General features: G+C 36.9%; 1 protein-coding gene across 2 annotated transcripts in view; it reads right to left on the bottom strand.

The window, feature by feature from the left end:
* SLC12A1 (solute carrier family 12 member 1) overlaps nucleotides 1-23524 on the bottom strand; it is a 43702-nt gene that overhangs the window by 12967 nt on the left and 7211 nt on the right. Inside the window, exons 4-17 of one of the 2 annotated variants that reach the window (XM_054388169.1) lie at nucleotides 19850-19945; nucleotides 18362-18501; nucleotides 17759-17869; nucleotides 16755-16866; nucleotides 16147-16274; nucleotides 13748-13832; nucleotides 11960-12108; nucleotides 10015-10122; nucleotides 9467-9590; nucleotides 8470-8571; nucleotides 6489-6644; nucleotides 5135-5234; nucleotides 4934-5045; nucleotides 977-1117 (exon numbers count right to left, since the gene is read on the bottom strand). In XM_054388169.1, coding sequence (XP_054244144.1) covers nucleotides 977-1117; nucleotides 4934-5045; nucleotides 5135-5234; nucleotides 6489-6644; nucleotides 8470-8571; nucleotides 9467-9590; nucleotides 10015-10122; nucleotides 11960-12108; nucleotides 13748-13832; nucleotides 16147-16274; nucleotides 16755-16866; nucleotides 17759-17869; nucleotides 18362-18501; nucleotides 19850-19945 — 1664 coding nt within the window. Of the gene's footprint in view, nucleotides 1-976; nucleotides 1118-4933; nucleotides 5046-5134; nucleotides 5235-6488; nucleotides 6645-8469; nucleotides 8572-9466; nucleotides 9591-10014; nucleotides 10123-11959; nucleotides 12109-13747; nucleotides 13833-16146; nucleotides 16275-16754; nucleotides 16867-17758; nucleotides 17870-18361; nucleotides 18502-19144; nucleotides 19241-19849; nucleotides 19946-23524 lie in introns of both variants that reach the window. The other variant, XM_054388170.1, reaches the window with a different exon arrangement.

The raw sequence follows: 23524 nt of genomic DNA, 5'->3' as shown, positions 1-23524 counted from the left end.
GATGATGTGGTCATCCTTCTGTTTGCTGGAGACGAATTATTTGTGGTCTGGTAGTTGTCTTTGGCAATAGTGTTTAAGTAGTGATGGAAAGGAGGATACGGTGAAACTGCAACAGTTCTCAAAGACATCAGAAGAATCTCCTGCTGAGACAATGCATAAACCCGAGATGATGTGTCCTTGTGAGACTTTGATAGAACAAAGGGATCTTTATTGATAATATCTTATCTTGCTCCATTCAGCAAGTGTACAAAGAGCTCTGGTAGGCTATCAGTGAGTGACTATTACCCAGAGTAGTTTAGTCAATTCCATAATGTCTCAGTTTGCATTCATGTATTTTCTGCAGTGTATTTTGGGAAAAAGATGGGAATTTTTTCCTGTGTTTTGACTCAATACCTGTATGTTTAAATATTTATATATGTGTGAGAGAGAGGGAGGTGACAAATATGAAAACAGTGCCTCTGTGGCTTCGTTAAGGCCATTTTAAATGGACTGTTAGAAATTATCTTCTGTATTCTTACAGTAATAGGAAAATATTGCAGACTATTTAGATGGCCCTCTCTTTGCAGAAAATGTATATTGGGCATTTTCAGTTTTCAATTAATGCAAAAATATTCTCAGATACTACGTATTCTTTGTAATAACAGACAATGGAATTGATTTCAAGTGTATCAAGTGTTGGCTGTATAGACATTTATATATTGCCCTATAGATGCCTTTTTTTTTTTACTATAATGTCTTGTTTGTTTAGGAAAGAATCAGTCTGACTTGTCTCATAATTCCACAGCCCAGAGCTAGATCTCTTTATGAAATAATCTGTAATATAATATACATGTACCTCCAGAATGCCCTTTGTGTGTATAACATCATCCATATATGCAGAGGACTTTTTAAGAAGTAAACAGTAATGGTAATGCTTTACATAAAGGGATGCTTTGATGTAACAGTCTTCTGTGTGTTCTGTAAACAAAAAGCTTACTTGAAGTAGACTTTTGACTCCATCTCTGAAGCTGTCAGCTGCCACTGCTGCATAAAAGGCTTTTCTTTTGTTCTTTGTGAGCCAGGCCTGTTTTTTTGCCATGCCACTGTTCATCTCCTTAACACACAGCTTGCGTGGTCCCTGCATGATACAATAAAATATTCTTAAGAAGGCTTTGTATTATATATCACACAATGATTTTTTCAAGGAGTTATCTAGTCTGCTGTGGGAGCAAATAGAGAGAGTCAGAAAAACACATTTCCAAAAAGGTTCACATAGATTCAGCCCTTTGGAAAGAACTGTGTTACTAACATAATTCATATTCTCTTTGGGAGCTGAGGATGTTAATGCTACTTAAATACAATGATTCTGACAGAAAGAAGGACTAGTATGGATTGTCACATCTTAGAAAACTGTCTAAGGTATGCTGAAGTATCTCAGAGTGAATAAAGTCCCTCCCTGACTTGACTACCTAAATAAGTCTCAGCAGATATAAATATATGTAGTTAAGCTCCTGTTATTGCCATACAATTAAAGATTAAAATGCCTTTGTCACCAGGTTATTCAGGTGATCATCTGCTAATTTAATGAAACAAAAATCCATGACTTGACAGCAGAGAATGGAGTGGCAGTGGGTGCCCAAAAGATTAGACTTAGGAAAGCCATCAAGTCTGCTAGCCTAGCCTTTAGAAAGATTGAGATAAATTTAGGAAGCATGTATTTGGAATTTAATTGATTTTAAACATCTCTGCTCTTAAGTTTGAGTTTAAGGTTTGCTAGGCTTTGTTTATTCCTTTCATGTTGTCTTTAGGAAGCTGAATCAGTAGTCCGGGTCTTCTGCAGTGAAGGTGAAACTCTGTAAGGGACACTCAAGAGTCTCAAATATTGTTTTTAGTGTTATCAGCCTGGACAGGTAGTCTTTGGTTTCCAATGCAGAATAGAAGAGCAGAAATGAAAACTGTGGGAGCTTGTGGAGCAGCACCAGAGACAGAAGCAGTAATTAGACCAGATGTACCAGGATAGAAGTGCTTGGAATCCAATTAGTATTTTTCTGTGCTTAACTTGGGAGGTGGTATCAGCCTGGTTTGTTATGGAAAGATAATTTTGAACTTTACATTTTTTGAAAATTTAATTTTGTACAGAAGTAATTCTTTTGTGCTTTTAAAAATTTCACATGCTTTTGAGGATGCTGACAAGTTGCAATTGTGGTTCTAAGAGAACAGATAACTAAAGGAATTAGTAGAAGTTTCCTGTAATATAAAACTAGATAGGTTTGTGGTAAACTCATGCTTAGGAAATTGTATTTCAAAATTTACATTTGAATCTTTCACATTTAAATTAAATTAGTGTGTGGTAGGGTTTTGTTTGTTTGTTTGTGTTTTTTCCCTAAACTGGGAAACTGGTTAAAATAATGTTAAGGGAGATTTTTTTTTTTTTTTTTTTCTCCATAGCAAATATTGTAGGCTGAAATTTTGTTTCCTATTCAAGAACAGTGTAAAACTTGATCATTACAAAAGGAAATGTACAGGAAGGATCACTTAATTAACAATCAAATCCTAAATGGTGGTTATGCATGTAAAGCCAAAATGTCCTTTTTTCCAACACTTTTCAGCCTTACTGAACCTTTTTTTTCCCTTGAAAAAATGTGACACACTGTACATTTATATAGATGTAGAAATAACTGCAATACATTTACTTTCAGTGAATTCGTATTGGCTGCTAGAAAAGGAGACAAAGTCTTCAAAATTAACTTTCTAGATAGTCCATCGAAAATACAGAAAAAAAGTAAAGCTGTGAAATAACCTGGCAGATTTCATATGTCATATGTCTTTGCCTTTTTTTTGTTTTGTTTTTAAGCATGACATGTAGTTTAAAAAGTGAATTTTGACCTAATCAAAAGTAAGCTAAATTGACATTCACTCAGGGGTTCTCCTTCATGTGTGTTTCTGAACTCCATGTGAGAAGTACAGACAGAAAACTGGCAAGGGTGGGGCAGTGTATGTCCATGTGATCTTCCTTTAATGAGGTCATGCTGCATTCTTGGATGGTAGTAAATTTACTGGAGTTTGTTGGATTTATTGCATGTAACTTGAGAAGAGTTTAATCCTGGTTGTTGGGTGAGTGGTGTGATTGAAGTTCCCTTGTGGGTAAGAAAAGGAGGAAAAAGTGTTTTCTGCCTTCCCAGCCTCTTTAAAGAGAGTACCTGAAGTCAGTATCACAACTGGCTTACACAATACGTTTCTGCTGGCCAAAGGGACAAGTCCTACCCTTCTATGAGATGATAGCCTATCTGTGTCCTTCCTTACTTCTCCTTTCTATCAGTGTTAATGTTTGTGCAACTGTACAAGGAGTCCAGTGAATTTGCAGACCTAAGACTAGCCTTGCAAAAATACTTTATTTGAAGGCAGGGAGTAAAATCACAATACCCCTTTCTCCCAGAAACTCAGGCTGTTCAAGCCAACAGGTAGCCACCACTTCAGAGGCAAATAACTTCTAAATAATCCTTGTGTTCAGTTGCCATGTTTGTTTTACCTCTCTCTGAACCATCTATGATCATGTTCTTGGGAACTTTCTTGCTGCTCTTTGGAAAACAAGGACGCCTGGCATGGCGTCTCAAAAATTCTTGCATAGCTATCAGCATGTCAGTTTTTGAGGCAAAATATGCTGGATGTTACGTTTATGGCTAAGTAGTCTTGCTGTGCTTGATACAGATTGTAGGCTGCTCTTCAACATACTCCCTAGGGATTTCATCATCCACTTTTTATCACAATTTTACAAATCACAAAGGTTCATTACGTCATGTTTTTATTACTAACCAGATTAAATTTAGCTGAAGTTGAAGAAATTAATTTTAAAAAAATGGGAAAATCCTTACAGTAGCCAAATAGATTCATTGTTTTGTATGTACAGGAACAAAATCTCAGTTCTCAACAGAAAGTACTCATACTAGAGAAACGTGCCTAAGAATACAAAAAACTTGCTGAGACAACTTTAGGAAGCTGCATAGTCTCAGTATCTTCTTGGGATTGATTCTATGCTTATTGACTGCAGTGGGAAAGCTAAAAATTACAGTACAGAATAATTAGGACCATTCAATCTTTATCAATTCATTTGATTTGAGAACAATCAGGTCTTCTGTACTCCCTTTCTGCAATGTGGCAGCATCAAATGAATTTTTCTTACACTTCTGTAGAGGGACACATTATCTTGCCTGGACTGACTAGTTCGATCCTTGCTATGAGCTGGGTTTTTTTTCACTCTCAAAATTAAAAGGTTATTGTAATATTTAAAATACCTTTTCTCCTCTACATTAGAAACCCATCTATTTTCATTCTGTCCTAATGAGAGACTAGATCTTCATCCTTTCAGTTACATCATTTCCTGTGTATTTATAACTAGAAATATAGTTGGTCCTCTCTTTAGATCTCAGAGGAGCATGTTTATCCTCAAAATTAGCATTGTTACAGCTTTGGAGAAACCACTGCAAAGAGAGCTGAAGGACTCGCTAAGCCCCAACAGTGCAAATCAGTGAAAAAGCTGGAAATAGATACTTCTGATCCTTCAAGTTTTGTTTCTTTGGTTCTGGGTTGGTTTTTTTTGTGGGTTTTTTTTTTTTGTTTTGTTTTCTTTTTTTAAGCCTTGCTGTGTTCATTTTTAAAAAATAATAAAATATTTCCTTGTAATGCTTTTATTTTTTTTCAAACCAATTTTTGGTCTGCCTACTGCGCACTCTGAAATGCATCTCAACGAGGCATTTACCAGCAGGCTCTATATCAGCCGATAGCTTTCTCGTCAAGACTTATCACAAAATTCATTCTCGGTGTGAATCTCTTTCATGGTTTGCATAGACACCCATCAGCACCAATGGGAACATTGTGTGCTGAGTGGGAGTGGAATGTGTAATGGAGATCTGCAGCACTGGTGCTGAATTTTCAGATTTATACAAGTTGACCTTACCATGTACACTTCACAACAGATGCACAGCCCGTTGTTCTTTGTGAAAGCATGTGTGATGTCTAGCAGAGCAGGCCTGATCATAGGAGCTCCTGTTAACGCTATGCACTGCGGTCTGTTAGGAGGAAAAAAGAAATTGTATTTAATTGAGTCATATACTTATTCAAAATAAGCCATTTTACTAATATTCACTGAAAATCTTACCTGAAGTTTTTCACATGGTCTTCCACTGTAGTTAATGCCAGAGCGCTGTCTAAGGCATTAACATAGTAAAGAGCCTGTGTAGAAGAGCCCCAGTTTACTTCTGCATATAAAAAAGATAAATAATGCATATAAAACCGTGGGCGTTTCTCTCTGTTTTATTGTAAAGCTCAGCAACCATGTTGTCTATGAGCCAAAACATGGTATGTTCTCTCGTGGTTCATAGGTACAGAGCTATCATTCTTTGTGCTTCACGATAAAATGGGCGTTGCTTCTGTGATTAAAAAAAAATAATTGAAAAATTTGTAGAGAACGTTCTTCCCTTGCTTCTAAATTGTTTTCTTCTCTGATTCATTAACTCCGTATCCTTGTGTGTAAAATGGACAGCCCTGAGTCATGTACTGGGTGTGGAATTTCAGGAAGCTCAAATTAAACCATCAGGAAGGAACACTGCCAGCTTCAATTAGCTCTGTTCTATTATTTAGGTCAAAAGTTGTTGTCAAAAGCCAATTTTGGCATATACAGCTTTTCTCATTATTGTGCAGCTGTTTGATGGATGGAGGCAGATTAAAAAAAAAAAAACAACAAAGAAAAGAAAGCTTTCCATGCTTTCAGATCTACATCAATGCTGATTAAGTTTCATTTTTACCAAGATACTTAGTGCAAGTAGGCGGAGTTTTGTGTAATGGTCTTGTGTAGAGGTCTAGGGAAAGTTAAGATGGTTGGCACTAAAATCTGGACCTGGGTTGGTTTAATCCTCAACATGAATAACCAGTTTATCTAGTCTAGTAGTGGCACTGTATTGTATTGCACTGATTTCTGACGGCAGGTCCTGTGATTTGCTGAGCTACTAAGCAGTTTTTTCCAGCAGTAAAGTATGCTTATCTTTCTTGGTTTAATGAGGAATTGTAGGGAGATGCTGAAGGATGATCAGTTCATAAGTAGTTCAGCTTGCATTTTTGTTGTGTAATGAGCAGCAGGTTTACATCCTGAGTGAGGATCCTAGATGAGTCAGCTAAGAGCATAACAAAATTAAGGCAGGGTTCTGCATGTGGATGGAAAAAAATAACCAGTGGTGCTCAAATAAAAGTGCAAATGTAGTAAAGCCATGATGGGAATTAAGCAGTGTGCTGGAATGTTTACACAAAGCCCTGAACCGTACTTATAGTGCTTGTTAAGCAGGCAAAAATTTACCAGATTATCATCTTTATTATATAAAGTGATACTGAATGGGATGCTTCAGACTACCCTCTAAAAAAAGGGCATTCAAGAAAAAATAATGTCTAATTCTGTAAGCAGAGTCAATTCCTGTAAAATCCAGCCTGATATGCACAAAATAATAGTGTTGTGGCCTTACCTGGTTTCTTATATGTTACATAAATATAGAGAAAGAGCTCAATGGCGTAAGTGATGAGGGCTGCCCACCAGTTGATGACAAACATGACACCGCAGCACAAAAGGGCTCCAAAAAGTGACACCCACATGTTATAATATCTGAACGCAGGTCTCCAACCTGTTTAGAAAGAATTGAGGAAAGTGGAAGATCATGAAGTATATTAATCAAATGGTGAGCCACTGATTTTGTGCATACAATCCCATGTGAAATTTATTTCAGACTGTCAGTAGGAGTAGTAGTGATATGTGCAGATTCTGTCATTGTGATTATCAGCAGATACTTAGATGTTAGATGACATATTTCTATATGTACAGAGTACTGGGTCTTACAAACTTTTTGTTTTCTACAAATCCTTTCCTACTACTTTGTCCATCATGGCTCTGAGTAGCCCTTTTGTTTATATGTATTTTTGCCAAATTAAAGTTTATTGGTTCACAACTGAAAACTGATTTTCCTGCAACTCCAGGTAATTGACTACTGTGTCCTTTTGATCCATATACATAGAACTCATTAATGGGAGCTAAACACTTGCTGAGAGTAAATGCACCTGTCTGAAACTTGGAAATTGCCTTGTCTCACTGCAGAAAACTAAAATCATTTACAACTGACTTCAAAAAGAGACGATTCCTGCTGCTCTTCAGCTGTGGTACTGAATCCATCCCCTGCTAGTAATGAAAATGATGAGGCAAGCAGAGAACCTCCATGGTTTGCTGGTCTCTGCCAGGTGTTCTACAGACCAGACTCTTTGGAGACGGAAAAAACATGGAAAATACAAGAAGAGGCTGAGCAACCCTGTGTTGGATCATGTTTATAACTAGGGAATGGGAAAGACCTGCTGTGAAGAAATTTGCTGTCCTACAGCCTGGCAATTATTATAATCTGTCATTGTGAATTGGTAGAAATTAACTGGAGGAAATGAGAAAAGAAAAATGGTTGCAGTTTCATGTGAAATGTTAAGTAGTGGCAGAGTAGAGTCAGATGCACGCACATGAAGTCTATAGATGTAATTTTTACTTGGCTCCAAGGCTGTGTAGAGGATATCTCCATTTGCTCAGCTGTGCAGATAATTAGTAGCAATGCTAATCTTTTCTGCCCTCTGAACAAATGGCCCCATGCAGATCTATAGAAAGACAGTTGATGTAGGCGTTTATGTCACTATTGCAGTTTCTTCACACCGGAAATCAAAAATTTATTCCTCGCTTCTTGAATTTAATAATTGATTCACAGCAGCAGGAAATGATCTTTCCTGTGTGACAAAACCAGTGTTGCTCAGCTGATTGACTTTATTCCTTAAAGTTTCACCCCTTCATTCATGGAGATGATGAGAATTATTCTGCTGTGTCAATGCACAAGCCTGAAAGCCAGTAGTAGGTTCCTTTGCTGCACAAAATGTAAAGAGTGACTCTCAAGTTGCCCCTGAACAGGACCTCACTGCATTTCACATTACAATTCTGTAGCCACTAGCCACTGAAGAGCTATGGTGATGCTGTTGGGTGGACTTGTCTTGTTCTACATGTTTGCTTCCAGGCAGTATGATTTCTAGTGCAATTAATGTTCTTTTGAACATTCCTAGAAATTCATTACATTTGGAGGCAAAGGGCATAACGGCTACCCACTCTACCCTGCTTGCTTTATGTGGCTAGAGTTGGCATAGGTTTTTATCCACGCATGTTGTGTGATAGTGAGGGGAAACAAATACCCTGAGAATGCACCAAAGCCTTTTGCATCCTGTACAGCTGTAGGGAATGTAAGAAATAGAGCCATTATTTTTATCTTTTGGAGATAAATAAAATGTCATCATATTCATTGAAAGCAGTAAAGCCTCAGAGGACATAGCTTAGATGTTTTACAGGTACTGCAGCTTTCTCTGACATACAGTCAAAAACTTGCAGAGATCAGAATGTGAAGCCCCCATTTAAATCACTGGCAAATGCAGACTCACCTGGAGATTTTGCATATGAGGCATGAAAGCAGGAGAAATTAATCAAAGCATATGAAGCCAGGAAGAAATTGGAGATGATGGGAGCAATGGTATTCAGTTCAGCTGCAAGACACACACAAACAAGTCAGAACAGGTACCAATTTCCTAGACTGTTGGATAGCTTTTTCCTGATGATGCATTAAATCTGAATGCTGTCTGAATTTGTCATCCAGGGAGATCTTGGGTATTTTCCTGTGGTACTCTTTTAAGGCCACCTTGACATACCTTCATTCATATTAAGTCATGTCTGCTGATGCTGATTTTAATACTACTGTGTGCTATGCAAGGTTATACTCAATACTCTGATTTTACAGATTAGCTCTTAATGATGTAGATCTGGTGTAAATTTCAGAATTTTAAATGTAGTAAACCCATACTGTTTTGCTTTTTAAATGGCAATCTGAATTTTCTTTACCAAACTTCCCATTTACTTAGTGTCACAGTTTGAACTTTGGATCTTGGAAAAACTTGTTTAAAAATCCCAGTACCCCTAAATATGGTAGCTGGGATTTTCTACCACCACTGTTGGCAAACTGGGATTTGCTTTGAAGCTGACTGTGGGGAAAACCTGGCAGAGTAGGCTTTCTAAATATCTCAGCATTACCTCATAGCTACGTGCAACAGAAATTGGAAAACCGTTTTCAAAGTGATGACTTTGCCATGTTTGCTATAGTTCTAAGCATTGCCATCTTCCAGCAGAGGGAACAGAAATTTCACCTGCTTTTCATCTTTGAAAGTGATGCTGTGGTAGTCTTGAGATGTTACCAAAGTCCTTGTTGGCCCCTTACTGCATTCTGGTCTCAATTTGTCTTCCTTAGGAGTGATGTAATTGCTTGGGCTTATGTCAGAGTTTGCCTGAGTGAAAATTTTTCTAACCATAGCTAATCATTGTATTAAAATATCACTTCATGTGATTTCAGGACATGAGATTGTAGCAGTTGTGTAATGATATACAAACCAATCAAAATGAATGCCATAGCAATCACGAAAGTGAGAACATATCCCCTGATGGGTTCGTTGTTTTTTCCATATCCTTTGGCAAAGAAGTGGAGCCCTTTGTAGACGTTGTCCTTGCAAAGAGCCTGGTAGACAAATCAGAACTTTAAGCACATCTACTTCTATGGCACATAAGCATTCAACTAAGGTGTTTATGTGATGGCACATAAACATTTAAACACAGTGATAAGCTAGTATCCTGCTATATTGGGAGTCCATATCCCCCTACAGTGAGGAAATGGAATTACAGGCATATAATACATATTCAGTGCTTTAAAAAGGGATTAACCAGATAGCTAAATAGACTCTAATTTGGAGGAAACTGAAGCACAAATCAATTACTTAGTCTAAGCTGAAGAGTTTATCTTTTGGTCCTGTTTTCCTTGCCTCTTCCTCCCATGTGTCACTGTTATTTAAATATATATCATATTTGGCATGTAGTATTCAACTAACTTCTGTGTCTTTGAAGTAAAACCATAGTATAAGGAAATGTTTAAGGTTTAGTTTTACCTGGAAAACTTTGGGTGCGCTTACAAGAGATGCTAGAGCTGATGACAGAGTAGCAGAAAAGATGCCAGCTGTGATGAGAGGACCAAAGCCAGACACCATGCTCATCACCTTCAGGGAAAAAAAAAAAGGGGGGGGGGGAAGAATAATCAGGCTTATATTTGGATACACTTGTTTTGTTCACAGACCCATTTGAGTACTCTGTTTCCACATGTCTCTGCTTTTCATGCTTCTAAATCCAATAAATCCGACTACAAACCTACTGTGAAGCAGGGAAATGCTATTATTCTTGTTTTAGTAAAAAGCAATGGAGGAATAGCCAAATTTGTATGCAAGTATGGAGCTGTCTGCTGAGGCAGACTAGTACTCTGTGAAGTTTTCTTACCTCCTTTACTAACTAGTTGCTATAAGGAACAGCCTCTACCCGATGGGTTAATAGTCAACTTGTAGCAAGACGACAGTGACAGGAAAAAGGACCAAAATGTGAAATGTGCTTGGAAGGCACTGTCTTTGGTTTGGATTTGGGGTTTTGGGGTTTTGCATGTTTGTTTTTAGTTGACTATTTAATATGGCTAAAAAAGAGAATACCTGATTGTGCTGGTTTAACAGCAGCAATGATGGCCACTGTCAGGCTTCCTTTAGCCTTTCTATAGGGGCTGCACTGTGACCATTGAAGCAAAAATGTTGTTTAGAAGCACCAAACAAGGAAGCTAAAAGACGAAGTGAACAGATGTGATTGCTAGGTGCTTTTTGGTGTGTAGGAAGTACTTTAGGAAAGAAATCAGTTAATCCTGGAGATTTCTCAGATGAAGACATATTTTTTTTCTGGCTTTATTCTGGCAAGGATAAATATAATAAACACAGGCAATTGATTTCTGTCTTTAACATATAGCAAGCAAAATCTCTGTGTTACTGTGTTACTCATGAGTGCTCACACTAAAAAGTGAAACTGTTTATGGCTCATTTCAAGGGTTGTCCCGTGTCTGAGCAAAACTGAGGCGGGAGTAAGGATGGCAAGTTATCAAGAATGGAAGGAAAAGTCTTCTGTGACAAGGACAGCATATCCTTTTTAAGGTGGTTATCCAGCCCTACCGTTTAGCAGAGCAAGCTGGGAAAAAAGCAAGAGACTTTAAAAGCTACAAATGTCTAGTTGAAAAGCAAGTGCAGGTGGGTGGTGAGCTCCTTCCACAGACCATGAAGCACAGGGGCTGAACAGACATCTGGGAGCTGTGGTTGTTAGACTGCAGAACTGCTTTGCTTTGATGCTTTGCCTAAGCTTTGTTTTGAAGAGTAAAAATGGCACACAGTCTCTCTTTGGCCTAAAAGAAAGACCCCATTGCTTCTAACCTGATATTTCACTTGGCTATTTTTGGATACTTTCTTTTCAAGAAGTCAGAACTCTGGTTTTTGTAGTGGCACAAACCTTGAACAGTCACCACAGCACCCCTGAGGTAAAATCCCATCCATTTGTAAAGAGCAGTGAGATGAGCTGCTCATCTAACAGGAGTTCCTCAGGTCTCTATTAAAGTCTAGATTTTGAGTTTGAAGATGTTATGACATATACTGCTGCATGGTACTTGTTGAAAGCAGAGGTAAAGACCCTACCAGAGTGCTGGGAGGCTAGTGATGGGCAGAATGAAGGTAATGTGGAATGCAGAGGACTTTTCCCTTTGATTATTCCGATAGTTTTTTGCTTGTCATAGAATCATAGAACCATAGAATGGCAGGGGTTGGAAGGGACATCTGAAGATCATCTAGCCCAACCCTGCTGCTAACACAGATAGACCTAGATCAGGTTAAGCAGAAACGCATCCAGATGAGTTTTGAAAGTCTCCAGAGAAGAAGACAATGTCCTCTTGCATTTAGCTGTCAGAAAATAATAATTTGGAATGCTTGTAGTTATGTATCCATGTATTGCTTATGATTATATGTATTATCTCATTAAAACCTGAAAATTATTCATCAGCCCATAATCACACGGCTGACTTGCACATCTGGAAAAATCATAGCCTAGGCTGCAGGCGGATCCATTGCAGCTCATCCCAGGTACAACTGTGTCATTGATGTTCCCGGTAGCATCTCGCACAACACAGGAGGCTGTGGAAACAACAATATATTATTATTTTCCTTCCTTGTGACATCAGAAGAGTGTTCTTGCTGCACTTTATTACTCTGCACTCATTTTGTACAACTGCTGCCTTCATCTCATCCCAAAGAGCAATGTCTCATGTTGGGCAGAGATTACTTCTCTGTAGTGTGGCTTAGTTTCTCATATTGTCTGCTTACTTCTCTTGTAAAATTAGCCAGCCAGTCGACTTCTGAGGACTAGCATATTTCTGAGAGTAGTGAACCAGACAAGACATCAACCATAAATTAACTAACTCAAAAGTAAATTCTTTGCCTGTGACCACTTTCACAAGTGCTAGTATTCAAAGGAAACAGGTCTGAGAGGATCTTAGGTCTAGGCATACAGTTTTTGTTTTTTAAATGAGGACACATAATTACTTTAGAGACCTAAATTCTTAGCTGTTCAAACTGAAATTGTCATAGCCCTAATTATATCAATATGATGAGAAAAACATTAAAATGGAGAAATTGCCTATATTCTTTCTGCTTTTATTGATATTTATGCTGTCTTTTTTTTTTTTTTTTGCTTGCCACCAGAAATGGTAAGAAACATACGGAGTTAACTTGGAGTGCTGATCTTAAATCTTTAGTGGCCAAAATGTAAGTTTATATGGTATCTTCATACATATCAAAAACATTGTTATTGAGACTCCCAAAGTAACCATTATCTCTTTAGCAAATCAATATTAAAACAGAAAGAAGGGGGGGAAGAGTATCATGCTGCAAAACAGACAGCTCTGTAGTTGAAATACAGCTATTGCTTGTGAGAACAGAACAATTCATTAACACAGATTTGTAACAGAAAGTAAAGAATGACTAATTTCACTTAATTGCAGGGGAAATTTAGATCTAAATAATGCAATAACCTGAGCTGCAGGAATCACAGAAGTCAAGAATACTTGAGATTTGTCTCTCAGGAAAGGAGGTACCCTGCAGGACTTTCATGCAGTATTGAGGTATTTACTCATAAAGAAGAGCGTAATTTACAACACTCTTTCTTACAATACTATTAAAATAGTATGTAATAAGAATTTAAATGCATGTTTCTCCAATACAGTTCATGGCTTCAGTACAGGTCTCCTTTTTACTCTTGTGTCTCTTTGGTTACTTCACATTCCAATGTTGTAGAGCACCTAGTCAAGCAGTATATTTTTAAGACAGACAATTGATTTCTGTCTTCAACGTATAGCATACAAAATTTGTATATTACCCTGTTACTCGTGAGTGCTCAGCACAACTAGTGAAGGCAAGTTAAAAGCCATGTGAAATTTCAATGTGAATGAAGAACAAAAGATATCAGATTAATCAGAGGTTCCTTTAATCTTTACTATGCTCTTGGATATCTATGCTAGTGGTCTTTGTCACTGGATCAACTACATAAGTAACCATACAAGTTACATGAAAGTCCCATCTGCCAAACTTTTGTTTCTGCTGATTGATGGGAGTTTTTTTCCCCACTGCTTTTGCACACAGTGAAATCAAAACAACTCTCTCTCTACAAAATAAATCCACAGGATGAAAAAGCAGTGAGATTAAACATTCATTTGCATACTAGTCTTTCAGATGTTTAACTATAAATGAAGATATGAAGCAGAGGTTCTGTACTTACCTGCACATATTGCAACAGCAATGTAGGCAATTGTTGTGATCACAATGGCCAGCATTGTTCCTTTGGGTATTGCACTTTGTGGATCCTCAAAACAAAGCAGTGATTCGAAAAACATTGTGAGTTTGTGTGCTGTAGTCTGATTGCAATTACATGCTAGGGAGTCCTGCCATGTTGTGATATAGAGGTCAGATTTTTGTCACTTAGACCTGCTCAAACATTTCCTGTCTCAGCACGTAGATGTCAAGCAGTCCTGTGGTGCAGTGCAGCAGGACTGGCTCACAGCAATATTGGCTTTGAAACCAAAATTCTGCATTATGCATTGTAAATTTAAAGGGGACTTAAATACTAGCCAACCTCACAAATTCCTATGCATTTTATTTATGCTAAGAAGCACTTCTTATGAATTGCCTTCTAAAGCTGGTTTAGCAAAGTCAAAGATGTGTGGGATGAATTTTAAGCTGTAGACTTTTGTGCTTTATAACTATGAATGTTGCATGGAGGAAAAAAAAGCAAACAAAATACAAATTCAGTGTCATGTGAAAACCGGATAAATTACTTAACTGTGTTAATAATTAATGTAATTTTTAAATGGAGTGAGGATTTATTGGGCTGAGAAATAATTGTGAAGTCACTCCAGCTGCAGAAGAAGACCTTTTGCTCTCAGATCATGGAAACTTGATACAGTTCTGGTGTGTGTGGTTTAGGTCATTGTTTCTGTGGAGTGCTGCAACCTTAAACACTGTAACATTAAATCTTAGAGTTAAAGCTTCTTACAGCTTTACAACTTTTAAATGTTAGCAACAATTACATACATATTTAATAAGCTATTAGCACTTTAAGGCCTGCTCTAAAACCTGCTGAAGTCACTAAAAAGATGAGCTGTTTCTGTAAGTAGTCTTTGGGCTAGAGGACTACTAGAGTGTGTAGCAGCTGCAGAAGCAAGTACTTAGGTGTTTGCAACAAATTCTAAAGGAAGTTTGATTGGTCAGTTTTACATTTTCAAAATACTTCTTCACTTGTCTTCTGGAGAGGCTGGTTAATTCAATTAGACTTGTCTAATGCGTCTAAACATACTCGGTGGGGAATCTTCAGCCTGCAGCCTTTGGTTATAGAAATCTACTTATTGCCAGACTGAAACAACTGCTGAGAGCCAACAGGAGAACTGCTTCCCTTGGTCTGCTCAAGACTCAGATTATGAAAGAAGTGCTATTGCTTTGGGAGCTTGCCGTGTATAGAGAGCACCATATATGGCAAAAGAATGATTTTTGTTTGATAAAAGGATGGAAATAGTGTGAGACTGAGTAGGTCTCACTGGAAAGAATTACAGCAATATTTTTGTTTTTTAATTAAAAATGGAATCTCATCAACAAGACAATGGGTTTATATGATAAAGCTAGATAACTTCATTTGACATCCTGGGGTTATCAAGGTGTGTGCCACAGCTTTTTTGGTAATTTTTTTTTAATTTAAATTTTCTAGGGCTCTGTGTTTGTTTTATTGGTTTTTATTATTAGATTGCAAGACTTGAGTTATGGATACCTCGGTGCATTTATTAATTTCTTGTAATGTTATAAAGCATTACATTGTTTCACATTTAGCAGGGATGTTTTACTGAATGCTTTTCTGAGCTTTCAATTACTTCACCTTTAAACACTCTTTGCATTAAATGCACTGTGCAAAGCCATGAAAAGTAGAGGATACTCAAAGTGAAAACTAAATTTCTGTCTCTAATTTACCAATATGTTTAGATACTGGAAATACCATCTTGTACAACTGCTACGCAGCTTGAGGAGAGCAGGGACCTGACAGAGTGGCCACAGCAAGACAGTTGGACACTTGGATATGCTTTTCTTTTCTCTTCAGACTCCTTTCATTTGTCACAGTTGCAAACCTTTTCCTTGAAGCAGCAGTAGTGACATGGGATTGGGACATACTTGCTTTCATTAAATGCTCTGTTTGCTCTGCCTTTGCTATGACCCTGAATTGAAAAAAACAGTTTGTGCTGATTCTGAATACAAACCCTGAATCAGTGAGTACAAACATGACTGTGACTGACTGAGAGCTTTACAGGTATGCTTTTTGGGGTGAACACCAAGAGATACAGATGTAATTTCTCTTATGCCATGTGCTACTAATGGACCATTAATGATATATTATTACAGGTTATTGAAACATGCTTTTAAATTATATGTCAACCCACATCTAAATGCAGTAATTTCTATAAATAACCATAATGCATTATAAGAGAAAATGTGAACTGATGTTTTAAAATAATAAAACAGATACTTAAGAGTTTTGCTTCCCAAAATAAGACATGGTTTAAAGCTGAATACAGTGTTGATTCATAATTTTTTTTTCTCAGCCTACAGTTAGTATTATGAAGAAAATGAAATACATACTTTCAGATCTCCTGAAATATTAGCTCCTGCAAGAATGCCAGTGGCAGCTGGGAAAAAAATGGCAAACACTGAGAAAAATCCTTCTCCACTTCTGAAATCTGGTCCAAAGTTTTCTGCAAATATTGATGCTGCAAATAGAGGTGAAAATAAAATACATCACCAGGACTTAGTTCCAAAGTTACTTAATGAAGGAAATGAATAAGCTAGTCTTTCATATCTGGATGACCAGGTTTAAATCTGTCTCATACCATTAGCAATATGAATTTGATTTCCTTAGCCTGGTCCCCAGTAGGACATGCTTGTTTGCATCTCAGCGCTACAGATCCATATTGAAGTGACAAGAGTGTCACTGCAGCACATAGCTCTGTATAAAAGTTTGTCTGTGCTCTGCTGATATATAAATGGCTCAAGCAACGGCTAACTGTGCTGTCAAGCTTCAGCAAGAGAGAGATATGAACTCAAAGATTAAGTAAATGTCCATGGACTGCAAGCTTAAACTTGGGCAGAAAATTCTGGTCTTGTGACCTTTTTCAGTAGAATCCTTAATTCAGTATGAACCCAAGAAAATACAGACTTACTATTTTATGATAGGTATCAAGGTTACTTGCCTTGGTAATTAAAAAAGCCTCTTGCCTTCTTTTCATTGTTGACAGGAATGACTGTCCCAATAAAGAAGTTTGCAATGGCAATAAGGAGAACAAATAGAAGAATAACTTGAGCCTATTAATAGAAACAAAAAGATTTTCCTGATGACTTTAATTTGCATCGACTGTGGAGATGACTACATAGTAAGTTATCTGTATGAGTTCCCTGTGGGAGATTACTAATTTCTATAGTATTTCGAAAATGCCAGGAATCCAGATAGCCAAATCAGCTAATGACAACAGCAGGTAGATTTTACTAAGGTGATTATGAAATATACAGTTATAATTTAATTTTATGCTAGTGTCTTTACAAGAAAAGACAAAATGAAACCTCAAATGTATTAATATCAACTATAAGACATTTGTATATTGCTATACAATTTGTTTGGCTGCAGTGAGTTGTCACCTCAAATATTATAATACCTAATTGTTTTTCTGCTCTTTTTTACAAGTAGTTCTAGTCTCCATCACAGCAGAATGTAAAAATAAGGGTGCTATTCTGAATAGCTGTATTCCACCCTCTAAAGTATTTGCATTTGAGTTTCCATTTTGACCTTTTTTCAACAGGTAAATGAATAGCAGAAATCAGTAGAGATTAAGGAATATCCAAATAAAGTTCTTCTGCTGAGCAGGGCTTGAAAGAGTAAGGTGCTAAAAGCATGTATGGTTTATTCTGTCAAGCTGCATCAAAAATAAGGGTAAAAGGGGTATTTATCCAAGGCTGTAAATGATGCCATCAATTATAAAAATCAACATTACCAAGTTGTCTGCAGAACATAAACTTCCTCTTCCCTTTTAAATGCACATTGAGGGAAGAGCATGGAGTAATTTTGTTTTCATTGAATGTAATGATTTAAATTGCTATTGCTTCTAGGAAGGTGAAGCATGAACTGAAACTGAGTGCTTTGAAAATTCTACTCATTGTAGTCTAATATACTGCCTACTTTCATATTCTTTGAAAAGTTTACCTTTGCTTCCCATTCCATGCCAGCAACAGAGATGCCAAGAAGACATACAACAGTTATGGTACCTATTATTCTGATGTCATTGGACTCATCTACCATCAATGTATCACTCTCCTGAAAGCAGTAAGAAATATTATTAAAACCAGTCTTTCTCTCCCCAGCTGGTGGTGGGATTAGGTAGCAAGGTGACATAGCACTGAACTGTCAATGTTTCAGAGATTTTTGAGACCAAGTGTCTGTATTTATTTCATGTTCCAGCTGTCTCTTTGTAATTGGAGTTGTTTTGTTATCTGATTCGATATCTGTTCCTTTTCTGATTTTGATATACTTGTTGAGAAATGCATGAAATATATTCATGAGGTAGAAATAATGAGCACTCTGTGGCATTTTAGCCAGACTAGCTTCTTCCCTGCTAAAGATGTCCCTCAAGCCTCAGCTAAAAAGCATCACCACTTAAACAAACATATTACATAAAACCAACAAACATAAACAAAGCAAAGCCAACCCCAAACTCCCAAAACCCCATAATAACAACAAAGAAGCCACTCAAACCAAGAAAACCTTTCCAAAACAATGGAATCGTGCACATGAAACATCTACATTTACCTTAAGAAGTTCTACAACCGTTTCAGCAAATCCAACTACATACATAGCCACTGCCACTGCATTGGCAAAAGCAAAAATAAGTCCTATAGATCCACCAAACTCTGGGCCTAGACTTCTTGAGATAAGATAGTATGCTCCACCTGCAGACAGAAATAACTGTTATTTCACCACAACTAGATTTGCAGGTTTTCCTCATATTCTTATGTAAATAATACCACAGGAATCTCTGCTCTTAGCCTAACAAACATCATCAATATTTGCCCTATACTAATAAACGCTCGCAAAAAAAAAGAATTTGCTTTGTACTGGTTCTGCCTTCAGATTTTCTTTATGCCTTTCTATTGCAGAAATCAGTGCATATTAGCATGCAAAACTCGACCATCAAATAATTTTACCTGATACATAATACAGTAACACAGAGCAGAGAGAACCTCACTTCCAGATGGGTTCTAACTTACTTGGATCTATTCCAGTGTTAGTACATAACATAATTTTCTGTGATACAATGATAAAACTCCTGCATAGTGATGCAAGGAATCTGTAATTTTTTTGTTTGTTTGTTTCTTTATATCACCATAAGTGGAGCATATTAGTTTGTCAGTTAATTATTTCATCTTATCTCACTGGCACTTAATATTTATTGACAGGAAGTCTTTAAGTTTATATACATTTTAGTTTACTGTTGAACTATTATTTTGCTTACACCACAGTTATCTCAATTCCATTTTTTTCTAATCCAAATCTACTGATTTTTGTATTTTTAATGAGATTGTATTCACTTACCTCCTCTTACTACTCCATTAGTGCAAATGGCAGACATGGAGATACCTGTTAATGTTGTTACTACTACACTCAGAGCAATAACTATGATTCCAAGACCTGAAAGATCCAAAAAAGAAAGTATATTCAAATACCTGTTCTGCTTAAATGATGTCGTAAGAACTTGCCATTTTCCACAGAGGAGACCAGTTATTAAGGCTCTGAAATGCACTAAAACTTTGTTTCATGAGCTACCTGATGTGCACTTTTCCAGCAAAATGTACTTGTCTTCCAAGAGGTAGCTGAAATATAAAGAACTTTATAAAGATGTTAAAGTGAAGATATCCACTGATCTGCGTCAGTCTTTAAAATGAGAGGAAGAGATGCCTCGTGCCTAGTTTGTCCAAGGATGTCCAACCTGAAATGTTCTGAACAAGAAAGACCTGCTGAAATGTAACAGAAGAACTTGAAAAGCCGGAAGCCATCCCTCGCTCAGCAGTAGGCAGGAACTTCTGAAACGTGCTTCACAGACTGAACTGAAAAATGGGATTTATTAAGAGTGACAACTCAAAGTTGCCATAAATTGTAATCAGAGGTGGCTAGAATTGTTACCTGCCCGTTCCTTTAGATGTATCATTTGGTTAACCGTCCCTCTGCTTTGCCTCATATGAAAATAAAACATAAAGACCTTTTGGGGCTTGAAATCACTAGTAACCCTAAGAGTTTTACCTCCACGGACAAACCCATTAGTTGCTATTGCCGAAGTTGACAACCCAGTAATTGAGGTTACCATCGTGGCGAGAAGAATTATGATTACTCCCAGACCTGTCAGTAATAAAAAGATAAAATATTTTACTCATGTTCCATGATTCCTACAAATCATTCTTTCTTTAAATTGAGTTTTAAGGTCAGAATTAGAAAAATAAACTGTAAAGATGGTTTGCTGACCACTTGCAGTTTGCAGAACATTTCTGAGGAGTCCATGTCACAGTAATAAGTTATTCCCATCAGTCTTCAAGCAGTGATTTTGATAGGAGTACCCTATCATGATTTTCAATGGCTGGAGGGAATGAGGAAACAAATGTTGCCTTGGCATGGTTGCTTATATCTGTCTTTAATATATGCCCTGGCTGTTCAAGTGAAGAGATTAACACATTTACCAGAGCTCTTGTAAGAGTGCTGCTGTCTTTCATCAGTTAATTAAACACTGATGAGAGGAAGACTGTATAGTTTCATAATGCACCGGGACAGAAAGTCTATCAGGAAGAGAGACAAGACGTCAGTGCAAGCCTTCTCTATCATTACTTGCCAAGCTACCAAGTGCTGTTCTTCCCCAGCCTCTCCTCATCTCACTCTTTCCCTACCAAAAGTACTTTTGCTCCAACATAAGAGAAACATTTGAAAATGGAAATACTGCTTTTTAGATGCCGTTTACTTTAACAGGTGACCTGCAATGTATCATCTTACAGAAGTTGGAATATTTTCTTTTTTTAGTTGCTGTAATAAAATTGGATAATTAAACAAATAATCAAACATCTGAAGATCAGTGCTAGATGATTAGTTCTAGGTGAACTGAGTTTCAGATTACAAAAGACAGGAATCTGAGTGCGTTTCCAGTCTTTGGGTATGTAGTCAGGTTTTTGTTAACTTTGTGAAACTGTGCTAGAAACTAGATAAACTATATGAGTAGGAAGTGCCTAATATGATTTAGAATCAGAAAAGCATTGGTTGGAAGTGAGTTCTGAAGGTCTGTAGTTCAGCCTCCCAATCATAGCAGAACTATTGCCAACAGAGATTAAATCAGTCATGGATTTGGCTAGCTGGATCTTGAAAACCAGCATGGCCTCTTTGAATTACATGATCCAGGGATAGACTACCTCCTCAGTGAAAAAGTTTTGCTTTGTGTAGAGACTGGACCTCCCAAGCTACAATTGCAGCCATAAGTTCTGTTATGTTTTCTGGCACTACCAAGAAAAGTTTGGCTTTGTAGTTTCAGAATACTTTCTTGTTTCAAGTCAGGTGAAGAAATAATATGGCATTTTCCTCTCAACTTTATTGTTTCTATTCCCATCTGTATCTAGGAGAGGATGAAAAATTAAAGGAAAGAAAAATAGAAAGAAAGATAAAATAATTACAGTTAGATGCTAAACATAGCATCAATTTTTAATTTTTTTCTGAACTTGGTAGCACTTATGCTCTCTTATTTCTGTAAGGTACATAGGTCTTCAGTGTGGAACTGAAGATTATACATTGCTTATAGCAATGCTTATTGACCAGGGCTCATCCAAATTGAAACTTGGATCCTACAACTGACATTCAGTCAGATGTGCTACAAACATATTGATTTATCTGCCGTGTTTCCATCTTCTGGCTTCCAGATCAGATTCCTGACTTCACTTCATACTGGATGGTTATAAACCTACAATCCCTGAATGAATGTTCTTTGCTACTTTAAATTATAGTAATGTTATCACAATTCTTTAAGATAGAGCAATGTAATGTGTGAGATATAAATTAGATGTAAAATAATGGAGGGTATTTAAAGTCATTTGAGGCTCTAATAGTTCATGTTTATCCCACTGATTTCTGAACCCTTATTGTAAGTAGTCATGCATCTATTTTGTAGGCAGGTCTCTATAAAAAAAAAATCAAAATGGTCATTCCTTTTGGTCAGCTACTGTTACATAGAAGGATATTGTTAAACCATGCAAATTTTATGTCCGAGAAATGGCTGAATACGATTTTTAATCAGCTGTCAACTCTTAAATTAATAATATCTGCTTGGGAAGCCTTTAATGTTAATTAAAAGAAAATATTTTAACATTTAAGAAGAAAATTGCATAAAATAAAGCTACTCAACCAAAACATCATTGCAATATAAGGTAATGTAAGATAATAGTAATGTTTGGGGCCAGACATTCAGTTAACCTAAGCTTAGTGTTTTTCCCTACCTTTGGCTAGCCATTACATGTATAGGTACAAATGCAGACTTTGTAGAGTCCCTAAATGTTAGGTGAAAATACCTTACTAGTTTCTCGACCTGGAACATTGTCAGGACCATACTGTCTCTTTTTTCCCAGCTGATGATGAACAGACAACCTTGTTGAAACATTATTTGGTTTTACCCTGTAAGAGCTTTTGCCCAAGACAGCCTATCAAGGTATGAAAATGATTGGATTTTCTCTCTTTGGCCCTCTAATGATGGGGATATAAATGGTGCCCAGATGGTGGTTTAACTCACTCATTTAATTTCCATGTTAGTAGCAGTACCCAGTGAAATCCCTGAGCCTTGGTGATGATGAGCTTCTATCATTGCTCTCCTTGAGCAGCTTGGTTAGGGACTTAAAGCTTGTTGCTTATAAGACATTCAGCAAATACACTGAGAAATTATTCAAATAGAATTTGATGTCTCGTTCTCAGAAGTAAAACTAACCTCCTTACGTAAAGGCATACAATTTTAAAAGGCAACAGCAGAGCAGTAAAACGTAAAAAAAAGAGAGTCAGTTTATCAATGAATTAAAATGGTAAAATTAAATGTGAAAGCAGAAAGGCTGTAACTGATGTTGGTGCAAATTAATGTTAAAACCCGATTAAAGTTTAGATTGAAAACTAGGCATATGGCTGCTAAGTAAGTTGTTCTAAAATGAATTACTCTTGCCTATGGCTATTCTCACACCTCAAAACAAAGTAATACTTCTTGATGATCTCAATAAGTTACTAAACTGCCCTTAAAAACTAATTTTGCATGAAACCCTAGAGCAAAGTCTTGGCAATATTAAGATGCAGAATTTTCATGGCAAGGCATATACTTATGAGTGCCTTGGGCTGTATGCTCTCATTTGGTATGCATCATAAAATCAGCAAGCACCCCTTTGTCAGGCACAGTGCTAGAGCCATGCATGGAGCGCTGCAAAAGTATTTAAGTTCTTCCGCTTAATTCTGGATCTTTTCTTCTTGGAGTGGTTTTTGTTTGGTTGTGTTTTTTTTGGTTGGTTGGTTTGGTTTGGTTTGTATTTTTCTATTTGTGTCTCTGTAAATTTGGCTAGATTTGTTTTCTTAATATGCATTTCATTTGTTTCTCTTTTTAAAGTGCAGTCTTGCTCAAATGATACTTCTGTGAAGTTACTATATTTTGCTGGAAATTAGACTTCAACCACACAAAATTTTGGAGAGGGTTTTTTTTCAGTGTTTCATTTCACTTCCATTAACAAGGAAGCAAATGAAATTTATATTCAATCTGAATTTGAGCACTGAGTTTTAACAGAGACCAGGAGAGTCGACACCGTGAGGCCAGAGTTTTGGACTCCAGCTTGTGTCTACTGAATATTTCCATTTTGTGACAATCCAAACTGGAATAATTGCTATCCACCCTTTGGATTGATGTTTTTGGTTTTGTTTTTTTGT

This window comes from Indicator indicator, chromosome 16 (genome assembly GCF_027791375.1).
Source record: "Indicator indicator isolate 239-I01 chromosome 16, UM_Iind_1.1, whole genome shotgun sequence".
Lineage (NCBI taxonomy): Eukaryota > Metazoa > Chordata > Aves > Piciformes > Indicatoridae > Indicator > Indicator indicator.
This window is presented reverse-complemented; position numbering and strand designations above follow the sequence as displayed.